Here is a 25444-nt window from a genome sequence, read left to right on the forward strand (position 1 = left end):
GCACCCGGCTATCAAGTTCAAGGTCATGGATCGACGAGTTACCTACAGTCCTATTCGGATTACGCGCCACCCTACGCACAGACGCTGAAGTTAGCCCAGCCGAACTCACATATGGCTACAACTTACGTCTACCGGGTGAATTTTTCACTACGTCATCAATACCTACATCAATGGACTACAACTTCGTCGAAAAACTACGATCTACCATCAAAGAACATAGCCCGCAACAGTCAACAGTACATCACAACAGCAATCCACGCATCTTCATTCATAAAGACCTACAAGATTGCACACACGTATTTGTTCGTGTTGACGCCGTTAAGAAGTCACTTCAATCACCATACGAAGGCCCTTATCGTGTTATCAAGAGACTAACGAACAAGTACTACACCATTCAATTACCGGATCGCGAGTCAAACATTTCAATAGACCGACTCAAGCCTGCCTACCTATTGCAAGACGACGACATCGCAAATTCATCAACAATGTCAACACAAGTTCAAGCTCAAGCTACACTAGGTCAAGGTCAAGCTATCACTAAGGCACAGGCGCAAGAAAGTACCTCACCACAGAAAATTCCCGCTCCGGTCAATACGAGCAACATGACGCCACAACAAATGGATAAGAAAACTCGTGTCGGCCGTGCCGTCAGGTTGCCGGTACGTTTCACTTGAGGGGGAGTACTGTGGCTACCAACATACTTACCAACAAGATTACCTTACCCATTACCGAGCACAACCATTACCTTCATAATATTTACAATTACAATACCTTACCAGGATATAACAAATATAATACATATATATATAAGAGATGAATAAAACAAATCAAGCACTTTAATATCATGCCGACTTCGTTGCCCAGAAACCAGAAGAAGCTAGTTCTGAAAAGAACTGTTTGTGAGCGCGTGCACATTGACATGCCACACATCGTGCATCAGCAGTTCTTCCAGGCAGCATCAGCATCTTCACACGCCAATTCTTCACACTGCATTATTGTCCATCGGATCTCCGTCCGAAACAACACAAGTCAAGAGTTCGACGCACACACTGCACTTCGCGAGAGCATCACGAGCGCGACCTCACGCCGCAAGTTCAAATTAACACTGAGGCGGGGAGCAAGCAGCAAGACGGTTTTATACGCAAGCAAGTTTCACCCAACAAACATCGCGTGCACACCGCACGTGGCGCCCTCGGCGCGCCTGCGGCCGCACCGGGCGTCACAGAAACTCAAGCTCGACACGTGTAGCGGAAACGAGACGGAGCTATCCAGACTCAAGAGACAGCAATGCAAAATTCTCAGAAATCTATGCAAATTCATTTTATTATCCTCAAAAACTTTTAGATAGATTTCCTATTGTAAATACGCCCACACTATTGGCTATAATTCGATATTTCTGATTTGTTACAAATAACTTCTCTTTATCATTGGTTATAATTCCGTATTTTTGATTCGTCCATGCCTTTTCCATTGTAAATAGTTTTATATAAATATGTCCAACTTTTGTAAATAAATCATTCCATTCTCACCTTCTGAAACGGAGTATTATTCTACTACAACAAACCCTGGAGAATCTCTCTCTCTCTCTCCAAAAGTCTATTAATATACTTCTTACCTACATCCATACATAAATAATACAAATCGGGAAATATAAACTTTCCGTGAAAGTATGACTTTTGAAATGGGGAGGACAACGTAGGTATAAATTTGAAGGTCTAAAAAAGGCTTAAGTTTTCTAGCTTTATGATAAAAAAAAATATTTCATAGCAAGTGCTATAATGTGCTACGCTGTCGTAACGTATCCTTGAAAAACTTTCTGTAGCCATAATGCTACGGCCGGATGCTACAAGTCGGCGTAGCACCGCCATAGAGGCACGAATGACTTTAATGTCAATTTGATTTATTTTTTAAATGAAAATAAAAATGTACAAATTATATTGTGTTGTATTACATGATGGATACATTTAATGTTTGGTATTCGCTTGTCTATATTGCCGTACAAAATTTGGAAATATTCCAAAACACGTACTACATAGCTTTAGTAACTTAATTGAAGATATATGATACTGAATATTTTTATTTGTTTCCCCGCATGCATAGGATAAGTTACGACACATATGCATGTGAACCGACCACATCATTCAGAGCAATTGGTCGCGTCGGCGAAGTTTATTTTGAGACGCCCTCCACAATTGATACAGAAGTGGCCACCTAGTGCGTTTCCTTACTATTTGGTACTCATAGATAAGAAGTATAAAAATCTTTTAAACATTATCCTAAGGGATTCATGTAGTTTGACATTTTCAACTTCGTCTCTCATTGGCTTCCTTAAGGGAAACTCATCACTAACCAATAGTGATGAGTTTCCCTTAAGGAAGCATTTAATAATATATAATGTTTCGAAAATATTCTATTTTTTTTATTTTTTATTTAAAAAAAAAAATAAAAAAAAAATATTCTAGCTGCGGATCGATTCTTATTCTTAGCAACTTGCTTTAATTTTGAATTACATTTACAATAACATTCCTGCTCAATACATTTCTTTATTGCTTTTTAGTATTACTAAATTTAGGTGGCTGCGCCCGCAGTAGCACGTAAAAATGTATATTATAATTCACTTAAATAGTTAGGAATACTTTGTACCCAATTAAATAAAGTTGAACTGCAAATTATGACTTAATACGAGTAGTCATGCCCCACATATTCGTTTGCCAAAATAACAACAACTTTGTAACCATATTCGAGAAAGTGGTAGGAAGGTAGCCGTTTAATATTTGATAGTAGATTTATAAAAAGGTTTATTTTATGTGAAGTTTGAAATTTTTTCACATTCACTATAAACCATCTAGTTTTAAGTAGTCCTGCCAAATCTTTTGAACTGAAAGTATCTATATTTGCTTCTGCAGTAAATATAAAAATCCAACGCCGAGTGAGTTGCTGATGAAAATCGATGTGCAAAGCACCTAAAGCCGCGCGTGTCACCGAGCGTTATATTAGAGGTTTTGCTATTTGTTAATGCTTCTTTTGTACTGATGCTTTGGAAGCGGCACTAAACTTAGTTGTAAATAATTTATTCGACGTCAACCAATGTTGTGAAACAAAAAGATGCAACAAATGTTCGAAATGTCCCACAATGATGTACATATGAACAATTTTCATTTTAATTCATTTTCAGCCACTTTGTTTTATGACAAAGGTTGACTGCGATGTTCTTATTTACGATAACTGGCATCGCCGTCTCTGTCACTTGTAAACATGTTATGATGCGCATACAATAATTTAGGTACTAGACCAACATGAAACTCAAACGTACAACGCAATACGCCACTTTGTCACTGATTCATAATAGAAAAAATCATTCGACCGTAACGGAATAGTGTAAATAACTCTTCTTCTTCTTACTCTGCCTCTTTAAATATTTATTATAGGCCTCCATCACTGTATTTCACTTTAGGCAGTAAAGGTTCCCTCTGCCAGTTCCCAGCTACACACTAGGATTCGGGTTTTCTGGCTTTGTGACCGGATTGATTTTTTACCCATTTCCACGTTAGGTTTTCTATTTTTATAGCAGCGACATTACGGAAGATTAATTCCAAAATTATATAATGCTAAGTTTTATACTTGTCTTCACAAACTTTTACGTTTTCATACTAGCGAAATAACTAAAGAGAAATAAGAAATATTTGTTAATAAATAAATATTTGTCTATGTTATGTATGTACCTTGTTAGCATTCCTTGATAACTAAATCGCCCACACTTCGTCAATTACGTTAGAAATATGACTAGTCTAAGAATAGACGTGTTGGACGTACGGACGAGCCCCCTCAATTATATAGTTACGTCCCTCGACTATCGCTCGAAATGTCAAAGAGTAGTAGTTATCAGATAGCCTCTCGGCACTTAAAGTTTTATTACCGTAATATCCAGTCGGTTTCTAAAGTCCATTTCCTTTGCAAGTCCCATTCCCCAGTATCTACTACCAGCTTTGGAGATACTATGTCTTGCTTCTTCACACTAAATACTGTGGATCTATCGGAAAATATTTTTCTATAGTTTCTTCTTATAAAAACTTCAAAAATAAAAAATTATTTAAATGAAAGAAAAATCATTAATATTTTTAAATTTTTAATAATATTTAAGCGAGAATAACACTGGTTATTATTACATGAGTTTCAGTTGGGTTTACGAATAGTTTGTCTCTAATAAGTAATTACTTTAACAAAATCATACCTCACGTAGGTATGATTTTGTACTATGGTTTTAAATCATCGCATTTCTGCAACACCACTTGATCTGTTTGCACATCTAAACGAAGATATGTAGAGACCACTAAATAGGAAATGGTCGTGACATCGTTCTCCTGTCTTGTGTTGTGCATTTTTATGCAATTGTATAATGGTAAAATTCCACAATGGTTTGAAATATATTCCTAAAATTCAAAAGAAATTGATACTATTTACCGTGGCTATGAACATTAAAGCCTGAGTGTACTCAGGCTTTAATGTTCAATAAGCCTGTTTCTGATCGAATCATACTAACGTAATTTTCTAAAAAGTAAGTACACGTCATTTACTTTGTTCGGTGTGCCAGTTTCATATAATTTATCCAAAAAAGTTACACAAAATAAGTTTTTACAAAATAATCTTCTTTCTGCATGTAGCGCCGCCACAGGGCGATCTTGGTAACTAAACACGCATATGATGACGATGCTAATCACCTATTTTCAGCAGTGCACGGAAAACTTCAGTTTGATTCAGCAAGGAAAATATAGATGGCGCATTAATATACAGACACTAGAGTTACAGTTATAAAATCTCTGAACAAAACATAGTGTAACTTTTTTTAATTTTAATTTAAGTATTATAAAGCTATTAGAGTAGAAACGCGCAACTCAGAGTAAAACGAAAAATCTGGCTAGTTTCCGGAGACGCGGGAATTTTGGGAAATCTATACTCAGCGATTTGACCTGTGCATTGATATGTCAGTCAATTAACATTTTCCTCTTTTATAAATATAGATTATTATGGAAGAATATGAAAGGTATCCTTCCTTTCCTCAAGCGTCCACCTCATCCCGTCTACACTAGCTAGCTAGCATCCCACAATTGCCTTGTAATTGGGTCGTCAGTAATTACGGAACATCCTTTAGACGGTTATGAGGTGCCGGAAACGTTAACTATTTTAGGTGAATCTATCGCAATAAATTTTAAGTCCCTTCTTATCGCATGTCTGTCTTTCATTTGAATATGACCTAACTATAAGGTTCTTTTGTGTGTAAGTACGTTTAGTGTTCTTTGAGATTCAAATCGTATTTTACTCGTATTCATGAATTAAAATCTTTACTTGAACTAACTGAAGTTCACGTACTTCATTTCAAGTGTGAGACCTTACAAACTACTTCATGATATGTTGGACGAAACACGTGAATCAAGGATTATCCCAGATTAACCAAGTCGGCAGTTTCACCACAAGGCGAACAATTAGGTAGAGAAATTATATTTTCAGCTAAATTTTAAAGCGAACCTAAATTCATCTTGATTTCGTTAAAAATTTGGTAGATTTAGGTATCTTATTGATATACATATATGTATATATTTATAATTTCTAGTCGCTTTAGAAGAAAGTACCAACTGAGTTTTGGCCATTTGGCCTGCTATACCGTCGTTTCGTTCCAGCCTTCTTGTATAACCGTAGTTAACTCGTTGACTCTTAATTGCATAGCCCGGCGGGAGCTATTTTCGATCAGCTACAAACAATTTGGAGAGGCGATGAGTCATATCCATAGAAATCAGAATAATCTTATATATAAAATTCTCGTGTCACAATGTTCGCTCCGTTATTCCTCCGAAACGGCTTGACCGATTTTCACGAAATTTTGTAAAAATATTGAGTAGGTCTGAGAATCATCCACTTCTATTTTTCATACCCCTTAGTGATAAGGGTTGTCCACCCTTAACATTTTTTTGCAAGAAATTACTTAAAAAATATTTATACGGCAAAACAACGTTTGCCGGGACAGGTAGAGTATTACATAAGTTTTCCAATTTATTAAATCTTTCCGTTTGGTATTTAAGTTGGTTTATTTGCGGAACCACGATTTTTTTTCTGAAATATTGTTCTTTGTGTTGTAAATAATTGTCAACGAGTATACACACCATGCCATAGATATTCTCTAAGATATATTTTATCTGAAGTCAAAACGGAAAGTAATTTAAAACATCCAGATAATTGAACCTAGCTTAAAGTTCTCGAGTTAGAAATACTCGAGTTGATTGATGGACAGTAACCACAACTGTTACCATATTGATTCCTTATCTCCCGTTTATTATTTACTAACCAAACACATTTGCTTGTTATTTACTCATGATATTAAGACTTATATAAGCTCAGATGAAACAAAGATTAAATGAATAGAAAATTGCATATTTTTTCGTTATCTACTTACACATTTTACACATTATGAATCAAAGTACAAGTAAACGACCTAGAATGCCTTTATATAGTCGTGGTAAACAAGAAAATGTAAACACGAGGTTATTAGTTTATTCTAAAATTATTAACTAACTATTTAAGTTAGTAATTTTAGAACTCGTACAACTTATTATAACTATTCAATGTATCCGACCAGGTCGGCGGGTTCCTTATATTTATGACGTTGATGTTAATAACCGTAAACCCTAAAACACTGAAAGATCCGTTGAAAAGCGGTCGGAATATTGAAAAAGCGGTCGAGCGACGTCATATCTCGAATCCCAAGTACGGCTTCCCGCGATCCTTCTCATTGCGACTCTATCCCTCCCGACAACTGCCCGCGTCTGGACCTCCCAATCCAAGTGAAAACATACTGAGTGGCAAAATGTCAGAGATCGACGAAAGAGGGTTTCATGTAAGTGAACACCTAAATATTTCCCGTGTAAATATGCCTGTTATTGACGATATAAATAGATTGGGATGTTACTATGATTTATGGTTTGTTGTGAACTTTTGGAAATGCTTCTTACAAACTAATATTTTTTTGGAGTTTAACGTTTTAATCGAACTGAAAAAAACAGACAATTTTTTTCATGAATATGTTCTATGTAACCTGTGCTACTAAAACTTACATTACATTTTGTAACCATATTTTTAATGTGAAATATATGCGTTAGAAACAACCTCACAGTAATCAAATGTTTATTCAAAGTATATACTGGCGCGGGCTAAATTTTACGGGCAATAATAAACCGCTTGGCGCTCTACAAACAAATACTGTTGATCCAGCTCTATATTGTTTTCTTTTGTTATGATAACAATTAAGTACATTTTCAATCAAAACTAAATCAATTTTCACATGAAATGTGTCATCTTGTACTTATTTTATGTTTTATTATAGACATTTAATCCTGTATATCACTGATGGGTAGGCCTGTTTTATTAAACGCAAATGTGAAGGTAAAGTTGATTTGGTTTATTTCTATTAGTGTACTAAAAAGCACTAGGCAGCGCTTTTATATATTATTTTTCAAAAACATTATTTGACTTTCATTAATTGAGCTGTAGTATGTATGTAAGTGGGTGTATCGAATCGATTTTCTTTTACCCTGTTGTGCGTAAGGTGTGCCCTTTACTCTATTATACTCTATACTACTCTTCCTCTTTTTTGTTTGATGAGAGTAGTGTAATTGGTTTCTCATCAACTGATTTTTAAGAATTCGGATTTGTTGTCAAGACTTTTTTTTTATTATCCTTGCTTAATACAAGTAAGTACCTTATTGTGTATAAGTACGTACGTATATATATATATACGCGTTATTTTTTAATTTAGTGCAGTTTCCAAATAATGCGATACAAGTATTCAACTACTTCTAAAAAATTACTTATTGAGTTAATCCCAAATTGATAAATATAAAAACAGAATTTAGATTGCACAAATTTGCGTGTTTCTTAAAGTTATAGTTTTATATTTGATCACAGTATTTAATGAAGTCACTACCTGTTTCACAGCGTGAGATAACTCTACACATTTGAGGTCAATTGGTGAACACTTAGCCCACAGACATTGCAACATGCGTTTTATTTTGGTCACAATTGCAATATTCTAGGCTACTATATGTTTCTACCTAGAAAGATTTGATTTGGGCAACTATAGTTTGACGTACAAGAGTAATTGACTTATATTAAGTCCTAGAAATAGTTTTAAATAAATTTGAGAGTTGTGTTCAAGATATTTTTAAGTAGTTATCTTTTTTTATAACGTGTTTTTAATGATCAATAATAAGGTGGAAGTCAGCGTGTCAGAATATTATCTATGTGTATCAGTTGTTGTAAATACAACTCACATAATTACACCCTTAATATTGCAAAAAAATATTAACAAGAAGGTAATTCTACCAATTTAATATATTTTGTTCATTTCAAATAAGAAATGCGAAAAGGTTTATGGGTATCTTTGAGCTGGGTACGATTTGGGGTAGAATAAAATAGTAGGAAGGTTGCCGCACTGCACAATATTTTCAGTTTATTTTGTTGCAATACCTTTATATCATTTCGTTCTAAGTAAATACGCATGTAGCAAGTGTCAAAAAATCTAGATGTCTTTAAATATTAAAACTAACATATCTGTGAAGCTACAAAACGGCTTCTGAAACGAGTAATATCAAATCTATTGATATTGCACATCATGATTTCAGAGCTACTTCGCTCTAATGTGTATCTTTGCGTGTTTCCAGTTGTACCTACCCTTTGCCATATGCTTCCATGCCAATGGGGTCCGCTTTCCGATATTTCTCAAATTACTTTACTGAACTGAAAACGCCATTATAATATAATTCAACTAAATCATCCAAAATTTAAAATTCGCAGGTAAGTAGACGTGCTAAAAGACTCGCATCATAAATTATTGGCGTCAATGAATGTTCGTACGTAAGTATCTACCTATTTACAAGGCAATAGATTTCATATCAACATCGACTATCAAGGTTGCGTCTACTTTGCGTTTTGAAATACAATTATGTTTTGTTAGTTTAAATTTAAATTTATTTGCTTACATTTATGAAGTCTTGTCTCTTTGAATGTTATAACAGATATTTTCAAAAAAAAACTTATACTTAATAAATGTTAACCAAATTTGGTAACAAGGTATACAAATTTGAGATAACAAGACAAATTTTACATGTTATAGCTTAGCTATGCAAATAAACATACCTACATTTTCGCGGCTTCGGTCGCGAGAATGTTACCTACTCGTACATCGTACATTCTCGCAACCAAAGCCGAAAGTAGAAATGACATACTATAATTAAGAAGGTCAGGTCATCGCTCGCATTACTCGCAATAAGTTTTACCTTGTTTCGCTAAACTCTTCAGTGCATATACTCGTATAAAATGATGTTACCAAAATAACGTTGTTTACAAATAACATACCTTGAATATTCAGCCCAGCTCGGTGCACGTGTACTGGCCGATTGTTGATTTGCCGTCTCTTTCATGAACAGCTTTCGCTAAATGGTTGTCTGGCATGCACACAATATTTCTATTTTCCTCAAAAGTAAGGTAAAAAGGTTTTGCTTCCGGTCCACATGTTTAGTTTTATTGTAAATCCCACGGTGTTCCCGTATACCTATTTTCCCACACTAAATCTGCTTCAGCCTAAATGCCAAAATGGCTGTTCGTTGTCGGTCAGCCACGCAGTAACGTAAGAGTTTTCATATTAATTAATACTATAACATATTTGGAAGACATCCTATCTTGACCTCATCCAACCAAAGCAAAGGCTAAGAGAAAATACCTATAAAGGTGGCTCTTCAACCTCTAAAAACCCTTGCCATTTCATGTGCGACAAAAGTTTTTATCGTCTAAAAACTAAAAATTTATTTCAAACAATAAATGTACAAATTATACCTAACATTAGTTTCAATTAATAAATATAAAATTCTCTCATTACTTTCCTCAGTGTCGGTGATTTATCCGTTATTGTATTAAGGTACTTTTGATAAATTGTTTTGTGTTATAAAAGGGGACTAATCGTATGATGCTGATGACAACAGAAAGTCAAAGTCGTGATGAAATGTCCTCACAAAACAATAAATTCCATTTTGCTCGCTTTAATAACTAATGAGAATAAATATGGTATCGTTGTAACTAAAATCTTCAATTCGTTATCTTAAATATCTTTAAGGGCTTCGTTAATAAAGTTCACTCACGATAAACTGAGGAATACAAAACCTGAACACCATCAACATAGGGCATTCCCGAAATGAGTTCATCACCAGAGTTTACAAACATTTCGTGTTGACGGGTACCTTTGGCTGGCGTTTAATTTGCTATATGTCGTCCGAGTCGAACGTGCGTGCGTCAGCGGAACAGCGGTCAATATTGATTGGCTTGTGGTATATGCAGGATTCTACTTGTTAGTCTTCTTTATACATCCACATTAATAAAACACCAAAATACAGATACATCACGTCTCTAACGGGTTAGACAGTATCAATAGTTATAGAAAGACTTTCAGCTGGATTACTTCTGAAATCAAGGTTCATAGCCTGCTATAGCACATCACCTAAAAAAAATTCTCAAATTCTCTTAACATAAAACTGTATGTTTTAGTAAAGTTCTATTATCCAAGAAATATTATTTATTATTACTTCAATTACTCCAATGATTCTACGAAGTAAAAATATAAAATACATCCGACTACGTAAAAAAAAATTACATTTATAATTTTTTTTTAAGAATAATAACATTTTCTAGTAGAATTAAATTTGTCTTAAATAATCCAGTTACAGTATTTAATTCCGTTCTTAAATATTATGTTTTGATTGTTTCAGAAATACGTCGTGAGCACGGATCGCAGCGGAGACATTCATGTCCATGTACAGGTAAATAGTTTTGTAGCGGGAGCGATGATTCGGCTCGACCGCCACCAAAAGGGAAGATCTTCCGCCAGGCTAGGTGTTATGCCTGGGGAACCGCGGCTCCGACGATGTTGTGTCGGAGGTTGTATATATAGCTCCAATCCATGAAATCTTTGAAATCGCGTCTTAGATTCTTCGCTGCTATTGGTTGAGCGCGTCAATTTCTTCGCGATGATTGACATTAGTTGTTTGATTTGATGTTGTGACGAGTGGCGTAGAGATGTCGCCACAGTACTCCCCCCCAAGACCGGAGGTCTGAAGTCTTGATCTTGCTGTGCAATCTGTGCTTCAGTTGTAGCTTGCAAGTGCCAGTTATCTTCCAGTGAGTCGGAAGTTGCTCGAAGTCCTAGTGAGTCAGGAGTGAGCCGTTGCGTTGCGCGTAGTCTGCGGTGAGTCGAGACAGTAGAGAGCGAAGTCGACTTGTTGGCGCCGAGAGAAATCGTGCAGAGCTGCCACGCTGGAGAGAAGAGCGGCCGTCGAAGAGACCCAGGCGTGGGCTGCGGTAGATGCGTCGGTCGCTGAAGTCGATGAGAGTGAGTGCGGGTGGAGACAGGACCAGGAAGCTCGGTGAGTCGGCTGCGATGGACCTGCTGCGATACCCAGTTGCTGGCTTGCTGTGAGACTGCTTGCAGAGTGAGGAGTGATGCTGAGGATTGGGAGTTGATAATGATGGAGAAGGTTGCTTCCAATCACGTCGGGGTCACCAATGTAGCGGGAGCGATGATTCGGCTCGACCGCCACCAAAGGGAAGATCTTCCGCCAGGCTAGGTGTTATGCCTGGGGAACCGCGGCTCCGACGATGTTGTGTCGGAGGTTGTATATATAGCTCCAATCCATGAAATCTTTGAAATCGCGTCTTAGATTCTTCGCTGCTATTGGTTGAGCGCGTCAATTTCTTCGCGATGATTGACATTAGTTGTTTGATTTGATGTTGTGACGAGTGGCGTAGAGATGTCGCCACAGTTTAATACCCATAGATAGAAGAAGGTTCCGGAAGTTGACATGATGGAAATTAAACTTAGGCATCGTTCTACAAATCATCGGAAATATATATAAATCAATGGAAATACTATTTTGTACTTGGAACAGTATGAACGATTTGTCGTTATCTTGCCCCGCATGCAGTTTCAGCTGCGCAGTTGTAAATCTCATAGTAATTGAGATGCAATATGGAAATGTGGTGCGACGTCACATTCACCAGTACTTACCACTACGTCATATTATTTCGAAGTCAATGAAACAAATTATACTCTGATACTAAATAGGTATATACTCGTACATATAATTCCTAGAAGTTTTAATAATTGTTGGTGGTTAACTGGTACACATTTGAAAAATTCGGGTAAGCTAGACGCCATATTTTTTTATTAATTTGTCTTTTATTCATAAAGATCCCAAAAGTAACATAGTCTTATATTATCAAATCTTTTTCCATTGCAGTTTAAAGAGAGCCTGACCCATAAGATCGGAAGGCCACGTTTAGCTGAAAGTCTTTATGCGAATACATTCTAAACTAGGGACAGGGTATTAGACCATCGCCTAAAATAATGATTTCGACTTTCTATAGGCCTCTCCACATATTTTTTTTTGTGGTCTTCGAGGTTATTGTAAATGTCATTCTGCAGAATTGGTAAAAGAAAAAGAGGATAATTTGGTGTCGTTTGACATTTTAGTTTTCCCGCATAACCACCCAATTTGCCGTGGAAGTGGGTGCTAAAACAGCTATCTTGGAATTATGTTACCACAATAATAGGGTTTATGCTTTTCGCATGGATAAGTTAATAATATAGTAGAAGAGGTGCACGATGGTAAAAGTAAGGTAATACGTAGGTTCGTTTTAGCTGGTAAATATGTACGGGAACATAAATTAAAAAATAAAAATTAAAAACCAGTTTGTAAATATGTAGTTCGAATAGTCAGATGAAGTGTTAATTATTCTTACTTGAATTTAATTCTACTTATTTATTAATCTGCAATTTAATGCCTATTGTGTTACATCATTTTAATTATTTCACAAGTAATACATACATACATACATATAATCACGTCTATATCCCTTGCGGGGTAGACAGAGCCAACAGTCCTGAGCGGACTGATAGGCCACGTTCAGCTATTTGGCTTTAAGATAGAATTGAGATTCGAATAGTGACAAGTTGCTAGCCTATCGCCTAAAAAAGAATCTCAAGTTTGTAAGCCTATCCCTTAGTCGCCTTTTACGACATCCATGGGAAAGAGATGGAGTGGTTCTATTCTTTTTTGTATTGGTGCCGGGAACCACACGGCACAAGTAATGCATAAACATTATATCAAATATGTGAAATAATTTCGCTATTAAAAATTCCACAAGAACAAATCTTTTTGAACAAAAACGCGGTAAAATATTAGTTACTTATTTATATTGTTAGGTAAAGTAAAAATTAATTTAAACACATAACAAATGGTAAAATTTGAATGTAATTATAACCTACAAAATTACCAGGGAAATTAGAGAAAAATACTGATTTCATTAAAATTAAATAGAAAAAGCTACCATGTTGGTCTAGCAGCGAAAAAAACAGTGTGTGTTAGCTGCTGCTATTCCCGTGCAGATTGTTAAAGTCCTTTCAAAAGACTGTTGGCTCTGTCTACCCTGTACGGGATAAAGCCGTGATTATATGTATGTATTTAGAAATGTAGTTCTATGTGGTACTTGTTTTTCAATCTATGTTATGTTTTTAACGGCCTCTGTGGCGCAGCGGTAATACGCTTGTCTGTGACATCGGAGGTCCCGGGTTCGAATCCCGGCCAGGGCATGATGAGAAAAGAACTTTTTCTGATTGGCCTGGGTCTTGGATGTTTATCTATATAAGTATTTATTATAAAATATAGTATCGTTGAGTTAGTATCTCGTAACACAAGTCTCAAAGAACTTACTTCGAGGCTAACTCAATCAGTGTAATTTGTCCTAAAAAAAAAAAAAAAAAAAAAAAAAAAAAAAAAAAAAAAAAAAAATAAGAAGTACTTAAATATACTTAGACATTTTTTTACTTTTACTTGACGCTATCAGGGAACACTTCCGAAGTTGGGACAGGTAAGTTACATGTCAGCGTTATTTCTCGATATTTCCAATTGTCAGCTCATTCATGCATAAAATTACGAAGTGCAACTACTCGTAAAAGTAAATTGATGAATAACCTAAAACGAAATATTTATAAAACGCTTATGTTATTAGCTAACCTAAATCAGTAAAGGTAAATTTTTATACCAATACCTACCATGTCAAGTTAAATCATTTTGTCATGCTCATACTAATTCAATTATTTCCATTTTAATTAACCATTTTCGGAATAATTACATGTGTATACTATCAATGACAATTTATGATTATATTTCAACATTTGTTAAGAAACAAGAATATGTTAGTGTAATAGGTATCTTCAGGCACTTCACTCCAGTGTTTTTCATTATAATCCTGTATTGATAAACATACACATATAATCACGTCTATATCCCTTGCGGGGTAGACAGAGCCATATATATATAGTTACTTACTTATAAAGAAGAAACTGACTGGCTGGTCGAAAAACGTGCAGCCCGACCCACGTGTTGTTTGAAAGAAGGAATGTTTGACATTGCCACGGAAAACTATATTTCGCGCGCACGAAGTCACGGGGCGAATCAAAAAATTTTTACATACCTAACTAGTTTGTAAAAATACATAGAAATTATTATATAATATTGCATATACTATACCTACTTATACTTGTACAAGCACACATTAAGGTTGCCTATTAAAAAAATAGTTTGCTTTTTTTTGTTGAGGACAGATCAAATCATATCTACTACTTAATACCTTTTTCCTAATTTTGCAATTATTATGAGTAGGTCCAAGAATACTATCGTTAAATGGGATATCGTTAGATCGCATGTATTTGTGTTTTATAATACTCTGACTGTATACTATATAATACTCTGACTGTAATAATTGCCGTATCGTAAATGCTTTGTTCTCACAGATATTATTTTCTCACATTTTTATTGCAATTCGTATCTCCTTTTAGACTCTATTAATATTTTATTTTATATCCTTTAAGACATAATTATAATTACTTACTATGAGAAAATGTTATTGTTGCAAAATGAAATGCGTATTAGAGTAGGTAGGACCAGAAATACTGGCTTTAAATTATATATGTTTTTTCTAAATATTTCATTGATTTATTTTCAGGGAGATTTGAGTCAACAAGACAAAAGATGTGTATTCCTTACGGTACACGACTTGGGTACCAATCGTGAGTATTAAAAAAAAGTATTAAATTTTCAAAAGAACATGACTGAGTCAACTTAATAAAACAACAACATAATAGTACTTTACTCACTTTTTGACTTATTATTCCTTGATATATTAAATTTTCTCAAAAAATAAACCTGTGTCACTTGATAGACCAGTTGAGATTTATAGCATTTTTTTAAAATAAATATCCGAAAAATAGTAAAAATATTTTTTATTTTCTTCTATACAGATTCGTCTATCGTAGACTTCATATCTACCCCAGCGATGAGCGAGATAAAAGAGCGATCCTGTTTCATCCATGTGGATGTGCCAGGCCACGAGGAGAACTCTCCAGATCTCCCTGACTCGTAAGTTTCACTAACGTTTTGCTTTTCAGTCTTTTAAAATAACAAATTTAAAATAGTTGTAGGTAGATGGCGTGGCGAATCTGATCTTCATATCTGGATAGGAGAAAATTACCTAGCTTGGGTTGTAGTTACGCAATCAATGCCTGAATATGCAAGTTTAAATTTAATAATATAGGTGACATTGTTTCTTAACCAATAAACCTACTAGGAATAACCTCAACAATTAGCATAAAAATATTATAGACTGCCGGAAAATGTACTTAAACTTGCCCTAGTAGGTCATGGTATATACAAAGTCAGTTGAAATTACTTTCCAGATTAATGCGTCTGAAGTATAGAGGTACACCTATACACTTCAAGGCCTGAAGCCGCCGCCTAGAAGGCGCAGGGAAATCAATCTCTCACAAATAATTAATTTAATCGTCCACAGCTATCAATTTCCATCACTACAGACCTTAGGTGAAGATATTATTACTGTGTTGGACTTCTTGCACGTTCGATACGCCATTGGCCTCGGCGAAGGCGCCGGAGCGAACATCCTCGCTCGATGTGGCCTCGCGCACCCACGAAGACTCCTTGGCCTCATCCTGGTGAACTGTACGGGGTCTACGTCATCAGTAGCTGACGCTTTCCGCACTCGCTTCTCCCGCTGGAGAGGCGCTGACATCTCGCAGTCTGAGGAAGATTTTCTCATCTATCACAAGTTTGGCCACGTGAGTTATACACAGGATGTAGATTTTAAATATCAGGTACTTTTCCTTCTCTATATTGATAACTCTACTAATTTTCAATGAATGTCACTGGGTAAGCTTCGGGTATATGTAGCTTATTTAAAATACTTACTTCTGTCACTGAAATATGTTTCATTATCGTAAATTTCGAGAGCTTTCTTTTGGCCAAGTATACGAACTTTCGTTTACAACTTCTTCTGTTGTGTCAATCGAACTGGAAACTCAATAAAAAAAAAATGTTTCTATATATATTTCAGGTGATGGAATCTATTTTGATAAAACTATATGTAATCAATGTGTATTTTCACTTATAAGCACGAATTTTACTAATGCATGAATCAGACTGTTATGTATCTAAACTAATATATTATTTTTCATATTAACAACTTATTCCAATATTGATCTATTTTCTTTTAAGAGGTATATAGCTTGGCTTTAGACAAAATTGCTATTAGATTTGACAAAACTTTAAAATATTATGGTTAAATTTATAAATTAGTCCGAAACTTGAAAAAGAATCAATAGAAATATAAAAGGATAAAAAAAATTCAGTACAATATTATAAATATAACTCAAAGTCATAGCCATATAACAGGCTGGAGTCCTGATCAGAGGTGTGATCACATGAGATATAATAATGTTACATATGGTGTCACTAACAGCAAATATCCAGTGAATCCATCGAGGCGTGCGAGCGAGAGCGTATGCTGACAGAGTACCGCTCCAGGCTGCGAGGCAATCTCAACACTCACAACATTAAGTTGTACGTCAAGGCGTTCATAAAGTGAGTTCTTATTAACATAATTGAAGTAGAAAAATAGCTGGCGACTAACTTCTTTTACCTCCTGTTTAATCCTCGTCCTCTGTATTCCTTAATAGCTGGCGATTATTTATACTACTACTGTACTGATTGACGAAGAAAACTTATCGAGTCATAATTTTTTTTAAGACAATGCCTTAAGATATAACATCATAAGGGTGGGTTCTCATTGAAGCGGGCTGTATTTAGCTGAGTTGAGAAAATGCTGACTGCCAAGCGGGACTATCTGGTGCATATAAATGTATTGGAGCTGAACAATTAAACATTCTGTTAGGCTAGAACTTTCTCTTACGTATATATGCAGAAATATCACCCTGACCAGCCATTATATTCACTTCACAGCTTATGTATTTTGATATACATATGTGAATGGCCACATTTATTTAAGGTCCTACCAACTCAGCTCCACACATCCTCGCTGTTATGTCCTCTAACAAAACATAAAATTTAAAAAGGAAATTAGGATCACTTACAATTTCTTTCTTCGTATTTTTAAAGAAGTAGGTACTTATCAAACATAGTGTTCCAACGAGAGAACTTACGAGTACCTTGATAAATGTATTAGTTTATATTGTTTCATTTTATTGTTTTAGCACAAAAGGGTGAAAAAGTTTTATAGCCATGTCATGTTTGCAGTTAGTTAGCATACAACTTGTTATTTTGTATTAAAGTACGTATTTTATGATAAAAGAAGATGTAACACGTTCTAAAGTCCCTTATTACTAATGACAAAATAATAGATACTTACTGTATATTGTTTCTTTAACCTGTGCTTTAACGTTTACTTTATTACTGTTTTTGTATTTCAACACGGAAATCAGTTATCAGATTTAAATATAGTTTATTAACAACTATACAATTTAGATGGACAATATAATTTAGCACTAGCATCCATCGGTGGTCGAAAAGTAAATGTGCCCGGTTAAAAAAGTGTGAAACCCAAGTTGGCAGAGGTTCAAATCCTACCGCGGCCAATGACTACTTTCTAAGTTATATACGTTAATTAAAGTTTTTACGGTGAGGGAAACATCGTGTTCTGTACACTGCACATCCTACAACCAGGAGTAAGCAGGAATTGATTTGTGACGGTGCCATACCTAAAACGAGACTACAGGACTGAACAAAAGCTAAAATTTGGCGATAAATCCATAAGAAAAGTTAAGAAAGAATAAAATAATTATTAGACACTAGTTGATGTCCACGACTTAGTTCACGCGACTGAACGATTTTGTTAAGATGTCATTTCTATATTTCCTATAGGTAAATAGTTAAGCTGGACAATCAAGGCCTTTTAAATAATAAGTTTTAACCGAATCCGTCAAGTAGTTCGTAAGATTCACGTTTAATAACAAACAGACATATCTACATACAAAACCAATTTTTTTTCACATTCTTACTCTACTATTTATGTAAACACATTCAATGTTCATAAATTTCTTTTTTACTGTTTTATGTCTTTTTTTTTACTATTTAGCCGCAAAGACCTAGTGCTTCGGGGCTGCCAAGCTGACATCCTGCTGATCACGGGCATGCTTAGTCCCTACTCAAGCGTGGTGGAGAAGCTGTACAAAGAGCTAGATCGCGACAAAGTCACCATTCTCAAAGTGGAAAAAGCCGGAGATGTATTAGCTGAAGCTGTAAGTACTACTTTCAATCAATCATGAAAATAATAAAGGCTTTATGACTTGTTTACTAAATCATTAAATAATTATTTTTTATAAATTAAAGACATTTATTAAAAAACTGATTAACTTAGTGATATATATCAACCCATGATCTGCTTGCAAGCCTAATCCACTTGGTCTAGCTGACCTTTGGCTTGCTATCTCTTTACACGCAGTGCACGGTGCACGGCTCTTTGTGTGAGAATCATCCCTAAATGAGACTTGTTTGAGATATGGTATGCAATACTCTTTCAATTCCCTTACTAACAAAATACTTATATTCTGTTTCCTTTTTTTTAATCATCGACCCTGTACACATTGATGGAATTGCAAATGCAATCTGTGTCAATGTATTCGACACTAACCGGTTCCTTTACGCAGAACATAGTTTACTATCTTTTGAAATTTTAATGGTCTGCGGCATAACTTTCACTATTGAACCGTCTATAGGAAAGTAAGATGAAAATGAAGAGCATTACGATATTTATAGATTTCGCATGTTTTTAATTATAATCAAAACGTGTCTATGTATTTTATTAAGTTATTTGGTTATTGTTAGGTTTTCGTTTCATATTCCTAAGATCTTTCTTAAAAGACAGAAGAAATAAAGATATGAACATATAGCCTCTAGTTGCCTCGTCTTCTAACACAGCAGTTTATTCATAATTCTATTGTTCCCACCTATTAACCAAATGCAAAATATTTTAATTAACTTAATCATTATTATAATAAATGTGTCTGGTTAGAATTTTAATGAGTTTAAAGCGTCATTTGGAAAAGTGAATAAATGAACTACTATTGTGTACCATTCACATTTAAAAGTGGGTACTATATAGATAAGACCTCAATGCATGAATAGGTAGGAACGTAGATAAATACTACTATCTCAGTTTACATATACCTATGTGGTACTTATATAGATTGCAAACCTCGAGCGCGATGCGAACTGCATTATTACGAAAATTGCAACGATTGCTATCCCCACTATCCAATTCAGTTGAATTTTACACTGCGAGGCAAAACCTAGGGGCCATTCCGTAAATTGTATTACCCTTAAATAAAAAGAACATATATTTAACTGAATGTAGTTAAATATATATATATTTTATTTTAGTAAAACTTATGAGTTTTACTCTTTAATGTAATGTAAGCATTATCATTTGTGTTGTCTTAAATTTTAGGTTCTATTATTATTTATTAAAAAAAGAATTGTTATTAACCATCAACGTAACATATAACAAAACAGTAAAAAAAAAATTGGCTGTAAATTGAGTATATTTAAAAAAAAATATTTTTTACGATAAAGAAATAGTAACCAAGCTAGAATTAAAAAAAAGTCATGTCTGTTTGTATGCTTCTTTGTATACGCTAATCTCCGGAACTACTAAACGGATTTGAATGAGACTTTTTTTGTTGTATAGCTCTTATGCCTGGCCAACATATAGGCTATACCTATTTATTTTGAAATCTGATATCGAACCAATCAGCTCAGCTAAACTATAGGAAATATCGAAAAGACGTCTTAACAAAAGTTGGTGAACCTAATGAGCATTTTCTGTTGCCGTATAAAAATCGAAGATCTGGAACACCTGATGCAGAATCATTATAGCCAGCTATATCATCCGAATTATGGAAAAGACGTCTTAACAAAAGTTGTTCAACCTGATGAGCATTTTCTTTTGGCGAAAAAAATGGAAGATCGAGATCATGTGATGTGGAAGCCAAAGTTATTATATACTTTTTTAATACTAAGGTAATAACCTTAACCTTCGTATTTCCAATAACACGCAAACGGAGTTACGGGCAACAACTAGTTTTATACATAAAGGTTGGACTTCAGAAATGTCTAAGATTTGAACCTTTGAAAAATTGTTGTCAATTTATTGTACCTACTCATATAAAGTAAATTTAAATGGTCAATAATTTACCAAATAAATACTTACTAGTTGTATACTTTGCAATGGCAACTAATTTTGCCCGGCCGTGTAGCCGCACGCAATCTTCGCGTAGATTATTACACAACATCGAAAGTCTACTGGACGGCATCAAGTCTATTTAGCGGGTGTGCACCCGAGCAAACCCACGTGGGTTTGGAGGTCATTTATTATCTAACAAAAAATAAGCCCCACCTACCGAACCACGCCGCGAGATGAAATTAAATAACAATCGTAAGAAATGATTGACAGCATCATCAAGTAAGAACCAAGTGTTTATATTTGAAGTCGAAAGAGCAAGTCGCTCAATTCCGTACAGAACTTCGAATCACAATGTCGGTGATTTTGTTGATTGCTGAAATAATTTTTATCGGAGGATTGATTGTCGGACTGTACCAGAAGAACACGAATTTAATATGCAAATCCAAAAAACGACTTGATGGCAAGACTGTCATCGTTACAGGTGGTACCAGTGGAATGGGACTAGAAATCGCAATAGATTTTGCACACAGAGGAGCTAAGGTCATCGTAGCATGTCCATTTGAAGATGAGGGCTACAACGGAAAAAAGAAGATCATCGAAAGTTCTGGCAATGAAAATGTTATTTTCAAATTTTTGGACTTATCATCTTTGGAATCTGTCAGAAAGTTTGCTGCAGATATTTTACAAACAGAGGACAGATTGGATATTCTAGTGAACAACGCGGGCCTCGGTACCGGAGGCAGGCGCACCACCGCGGATGGAATGAACTTTATCATGCAAGTAAATTATTTCGGGTCTTTTTTATTGACACTTTTACTCCTACCGCTTCTGAAAAAAACTGGCGAATCTCAAGAACCGAGTAGGATTGTAAATACGGCATCTGTTTTGCACAGCTTAGGAAGAATAAACTTCAAGAATTGGAATGAACCGAAAATGAATATTTTTTCTTATTCGAATAGTAAAATGTGTGTTGTTTTGTTTACACGTGAACTAGCAAAGCGATTAAAAAAGTCTAATGTTGTTGTGAGTGCCGTAGACCCTGGTGCTGTTGGTACAAAAATCTTCTTAACAGCTGTTGGGAGAGGATTCGGATCTTTTGTATCGTTCATATTCTTAGTACTATTCAAGCAACCTTGGGAAGGTGCGCAAACAGCGATATATGCTGCAGTAAGCAATAGTGCTGGTAAAGTCAGTGGTGAATTTTTCAGAAATTGTAAAATCGCAAGACCCGCATCAAGATGTTACGATGACAAACTCGCTATGAAAGTGTGGGAGGAATCAATTAGGCTGGTGAAATTGAAGGACGAGGAATGCATTTAGTGATAAAACGATTGTTAAGTGAATTATGTTATACCTAATATTCGTAATAGGATGTTAAAGTATTATCCATATAGTTACTTCATGTGTACGAAACTAGGAATTTCTTGTGTGCGGAACTGCGGAGTGAATTCCCCGGTACGGCCAGTTAAACGTAGTTGTATCAAGGGTCGATAGCGGATATCAGTCATTTTCATTAATGTATGCAGGTTTAACTTTGAATTATTGGGTTTTCAGGTGGATATACTTAATTGTTACCTTATTCATGTAAATGCTTAAGCATTGATTAAGCATCGTTTATTAACAAGACATAATTTCAGTATTTTTAAATGTGACCAATATTGTAGAGATGAAATGTCCTTTTTTATACCATAGGTACATTCGTTTTTATTTTATGGTTGTCCTTGTACCATTATTTCATATCAATTTATCGGCTACCGAACACAAAAATCTAAATACTTACATTATATATTAAAGATGTTCGTTAAAGCAACATAATGTGAAAATGTAAATTAAATATTGTTATTTAACTAAATAAAATATTGTTACTTTACAATAACATAAAAAATCAAGGTAAATGAATTTAAATTTATACGAATTATAGACTTAGAACAAGGACTGAAAGCCAAAGGACTATTCTTAAAACAATATCTTAAAATGTTTTGTAAAAAAAATTTAAGCGTACAGATTAGGTATTTATTTTTATATTTACTATTAAGATTTGAGGAATAGTAAATATTGATATTTTAAAAATGAATAGATACCTATTCAGAATATACTTCAGATATATATCCGATATATCTGATGTATGATCTGCATCTTCGACAAATACAATATTACAATAGCTAGACATAAAGCTTTTGTAACATAAATAATTAATGTTTCCGTTGTATTTATTGGTTTTGATATAAGTATTTATATAAATCTTAATAAGTGGTATCATGATTTCAATGGTTTAGTTAATATTTATTCAAAATAAAGATTTGAAACATCACTATATTTTATTATATATATTATCATTAAGATATTTAAATATTTTAATAGAGACTAACTTAATGTTTTCCTGCTCATATGAATTCCTTCAAAAATGCCTTATTTCCTAGGTCATCTACAGTTCATATAGGTTTCTTTGACACAAAATAAACAAATGTTAAATGATATTAAGAGTTATCTCAACAATAGGTACCTAATTGCCGTTTAAGTACCTAATTAATATCACATTAATAACCTAAGAATGCTATTTTATTGGCTAATACCTACTAATCCTATCCTATTAATAATTATAAATGCGAAAGTTTGTAAGGATAAAGTGATTCAATAACTACATTATTAAGCTAACCTTTTATAAATTTCAGCCGGCAAAAGTGGCCCAATCGCTGCTGCTCTTCTGCCAAGGCCAGGGTCAGCTGACGTCACTGCCCCCACCAGGCGTGGAAAGGCGCATGTCTCGTGCCATGTCCATGGAGGAGTACGACAAGCCCAACATCAGACGGCTGTCCCTCACGCCCAGCGTGTCTGACTCCCCACCCCCCAGGAAATTGTAGGGTAAAGCCGTGGCCGACTCGCTACCCGAGTAGGCATGAGGCTGGGAAAATGAAACCACCGAAGAAAGATATGGAAAGAGTAAATTTGGTGCCGTTTCACAATCAGGATACATGGTTATCTTAACGACAATTTATTTATTCTTCTAGTTCATACTGTAGGAAAGTAGGTCGTTAAAACAACGTTTCTAAGCCTTGCTGCATAGAGATGCTAGGAGGGAGACCTATTAAACTGTATAGGTAATACATTATCAAACATTACATGAAATACCATAATTTGTACCTACGATTATATATCTATATGATTTCTATTGCAAATATGAATCTATTTTTAAAATTTAAAGCTACCTACTAAATGAATTTAGTATTAGCTTAGTAATAATGTAATATTATTTAGTATCGTAATTATATTGTTTACTGTTGTAATAATGTAATCATAAGTCGACCTTTTGTGCCATACAGATTATATACATATATTGTATAGATAAACTTTTTCTCCATAATGCATATAGGTTAAACGAGTTTTGATTTGTCGAATATTCAGATATTGATTTGTGTAGTGTATTACAACTTTACTTACATTTTTCAAGATTTTTTCCACAGGAAAGAATCACCTGTTATTAAGCGTTTTACCTCTACTATTACCTGTTATATATTATCTTTCGACATTTATTATCACAAATTAAACGTAGATTTGTTAAAATGTTTATTATACTCGTTGTTGGTTTGAAATGTTAGGTTTAGCAATGTTAACAGGCAAATTACGTGTCTATTGTCATATATATATATATATAGAATGATCCATACTATATAAGTCATTTTAAATTGCGGAAACTTGAACCTATTATAAATATTTTCTAGAGATAAAATAACATAAATGTTAAATAAGTAAAATATGAGTAATTGTTAATGTGAATTTTTTTAATTTAAGTATTTATGAGGGATTTCCCCTCAACAAATATATAGGTAGATAGGTACTTCGGTATTTATGTGCCCTTATATCTAGAATGGCGCATGATAAAATTCACCGCTAGGTGTGGCTAATAAGAAAATATTATGATGTACCTAGTTATTGAATGAATAAATTACAAATAAATATTTTTTAATGTTCTATTTGCTTTATTATAGATATGAAGGCTGATCACAGAGCATTACTACCGTCCTGTTATACCTCGAAAGGATCTCAATGTAAATCGTTCAACCATTGAATTAATTATTTTTTTCAACAACTTGCTTAGCTGATACTCGCGACTTTATAAGCTTTATAAGAGACTAAGTATGTAAATAATGTCTATGTCAGTTTTTAGCTCGTTCCTTCTATTATTGAGGACTAAACGGAGACTCCGTATTTTGTCTAAAAAAAAATTCTACCTTTTAAAAATTCTTGAAAAACTACCCATAGTTAGTTGTCCTGTTCCAGTCAACCGAATTTTTTTTCAGGTTTATTTTAGTTTTTACTAGCTGTTGCCCGCGACTTCGTCCGCGTAAATTTCGAGTTGAATCTTGATCATACAGTCAGACACAGACAGACAGACAAAAAAAGTAAAAAAAAATTCTCTATCCGTTTCAATCAAAATATTAAATGTACTGACAAAATATTTTTACCGTTTTATTATATGTAGTATTTATGTTAGATTTTCTGTTTTTTTTAAATAAAATACTCAAACAATAAAAAAAATATTTTTAATAAAAATAAAAATATATATAACTGATTTTCACTTATATTTATATGTTATAGGTATTATGCTGTCGTACAATGATGTGTTTGAATTTTAAATTTCGTAAGTTATTTGCAGGCAAACTCATGGCTTGAGTTCATTCAAATATCGATAACTTTTTTTAGTGAACCGATTTTGATGAAACCGATTTACTTAAAGCAATTGGTGAAAGTTTTAAGTAAATCGGTTCAGTACTTTCGGAGATAAAATATAATATAGGAGACA

The 25444-nt window shown here is 34.3% G+C and overlaps 2 protein-coding genes across 8 annotated transcripts in view; both read left to right on the forward strand.

The window, feature by feature from the left end:
• Positions 1-25115, forward strand: part of LOC106133732 (uncharacterized protein ZK1073.1) — a 38725-nt gene extending 13610 nt beyond the window's left edge. For 5 of the 7 annotated variants that reach the window (XM_013333587.2, XM_013333558.2, XM_013333573.2 and 2 more), the window contains 7 exons: positions 10806-10856; positions 15100-15163; positions 15395-15512; positions 15943-16261; positions 16906-17027; positions 18538-18700; positions 23316-25115. In XM_013333587.2, the coding sequence (XP_013189041.1) occupies positions 10806-10856; positions 15100-15163; positions 15395-15512; positions 15943-16261; positions 16906-17027; positions 18538-18700; positions 23316-23504 (1026 nt within the window). In that variant the 3' untranslated portion in view covers positions 23505-25115. Of the gene's footprint in view, positions 1-6793; positions 6887-10805; positions 10857-15099; positions 15164-15394; positions 15513-15942; positions 16262-16905; positions 17028-18537; positions 18701-23315 lie in introns of those variants that run through there. The other 2 variants (XM_013333595.2, XM_013333567.2) reach the window with 2 other exon arrangements.
• Positions 20753-22954, forward strand: LOC106133775 (dehydrogenase/reductase SDR family member 13-like). Its single transcript, XM_060945054.1, has one exon. The coding sequence runs from the start codon at positions 20995-20997 to the stop codon at positions 21961-21963; it is 969 nt and encodes a 322-aa protein (XP_060801037.1). The 5' UTR covers positions 20753-20994; the 3' UTR covers positions 21964-22954.
• Positions 25116-25444: the final 329 nt, after the last annotated feature.

Source organism: Amyelois transitella, chromosome 7 (genome assembly GCF_032362555.1).
Source record: "Amyelois transitella isolate CPQ chromosome 7, ilAmyTran1.1, whole genome shotgun sequence".
NCBI lineage: Eukaryota > Metazoa > Arthropoda > Insecta > Lepidoptera > Pyralidae > Amyelois > Amyelois transitella.